This window comes from Austrofundulus limnaeus, unplaced genomic scaffold (genome assembly GCF_001266775.1).
Source record: "Austrofundulus limnaeus strain Quisiro unplaced genomic scaffold, Austrofundulus_limnaeus-1.0 Scaffold3198, whole genome shotgun sequence".
Taxonomy (NCBI): Eukaryota; Metazoa; Chordata; class Actinopteri; order Cyprinodontiformes; family Rivulidae; genus Austrofundulus; species Austrofundulus limnaeus.
This window is the reverse complement of record NW_013955600.1, coordinates 4,663-5,650: the sequence shown is the minus strand read 5'-3', so window position 1 is coordinate 5,650 and position 988 is coordinate 4,663. Positions and strand designations below refer to the sequence as shown.

The 988-nt window shown below is 44.9% G+C and overlaps 1 protein-coding gene across 1 annotated transcript in view; it reads left to right on the top strand.

Moving 5' to 3' along the window:
• The window catches only part of LOC106511774 (alpha-1,3-mannosyl-glycoprotein 4-beta-N-acetylglucosaminyltransferase B), a gene marked incomplete at both ends in the record, with an annotated part of 1,556 nt that extends 1,220 nt beyond the window's left edge, over positions 1 to 336 (top strand). The window contains 1 exon segment of the mRNA XM_014000512.1: positions 222 to 336. Coding sequence (XP_013855966.1) covers positions 222 to 336 — 115 coding nt within the window.
• Positions 337 to 988: the final 652 nt, after the last annotated feature.

The following is a 988-nucleotide window of genomic DNA, read 5'->3' as shown; positions in this document are numbered from 1 at the left end:
ACTCTGATCTGTCTCTGATCTGACTCTGATCTGTCTCTGATCTGACTCTGATCTGTCTCTGATCTGACTCTGATCTGTCTCTGATCTGACTCTGATCTGTCTCTGATCTGACTCTGATCTGTCTGATCTGTCTTTAATCTGTCTCTGATCTGTCTTTAATCTGTCTCTGATCTGTCTTTAATCTGTCTCTGATCTGTCTTTAATCTGACTCTGTCCCACAGTTGGAGGACGACATCGTGGCTCGTCCAAACTTCTTCTCCACCATGAAGAACTTTGCTCTGCAGCAGCCGTCAGAGGATTGGATGATCCTGGAGTTCTCTCAGCTCGGGTTCATCGGTGAGTTTTTCCTGACTCATGTTCCAAACAGCTGCTTCCTGTCTGTGAGAACGCTGAGTCATCATTCCAGACCCACCTTCACGTACCTGGAGACTTGAACCACCGACCTCAGCTCAGATGTGGTTCCAGCTCCAGACAGATCAAAGGTCAGAGGTCAGGTCTCAGGCTGAGGTGGAACTGCTGAGCTGTGGGACTCTGTGGGACTCTGTGGTCCGGTTCCCTCTCCTCCTCCATCAGAGGAACTTAAACATTTTCAGGCTGAATTATTGATTTCACAGATTCCAACAGAGAAAAAACAGTTAATGATGTCGTTGTGTGCCGCTCGCCCTGAGGGACGCCGGGAGTCTGAACTCCTTTAGTTCTGCTGGTTGAAGTGGAGCGTCGACTGAGGAGAGGAGCTCAGGGATGAACCCAGTCAGGACTAATAAGACCTGGTTTTTATCGATACATATAATTCTTTCTGTTCAGATGCTCTTCATCTCCTGAGTGAGGATGATGATGCTGTTCCTTTGTTCTCTTGAAGCTCAAGAAGAGAAAAGTTCCTCCTGATATTTAAAGTGATCTATAATTAGTTGTAACATTAGACTTTATTTGATAAATGTATATGTTAACAGTAAAAAAAAGACTGTAAAAATACTGTAGGATGTTTAGT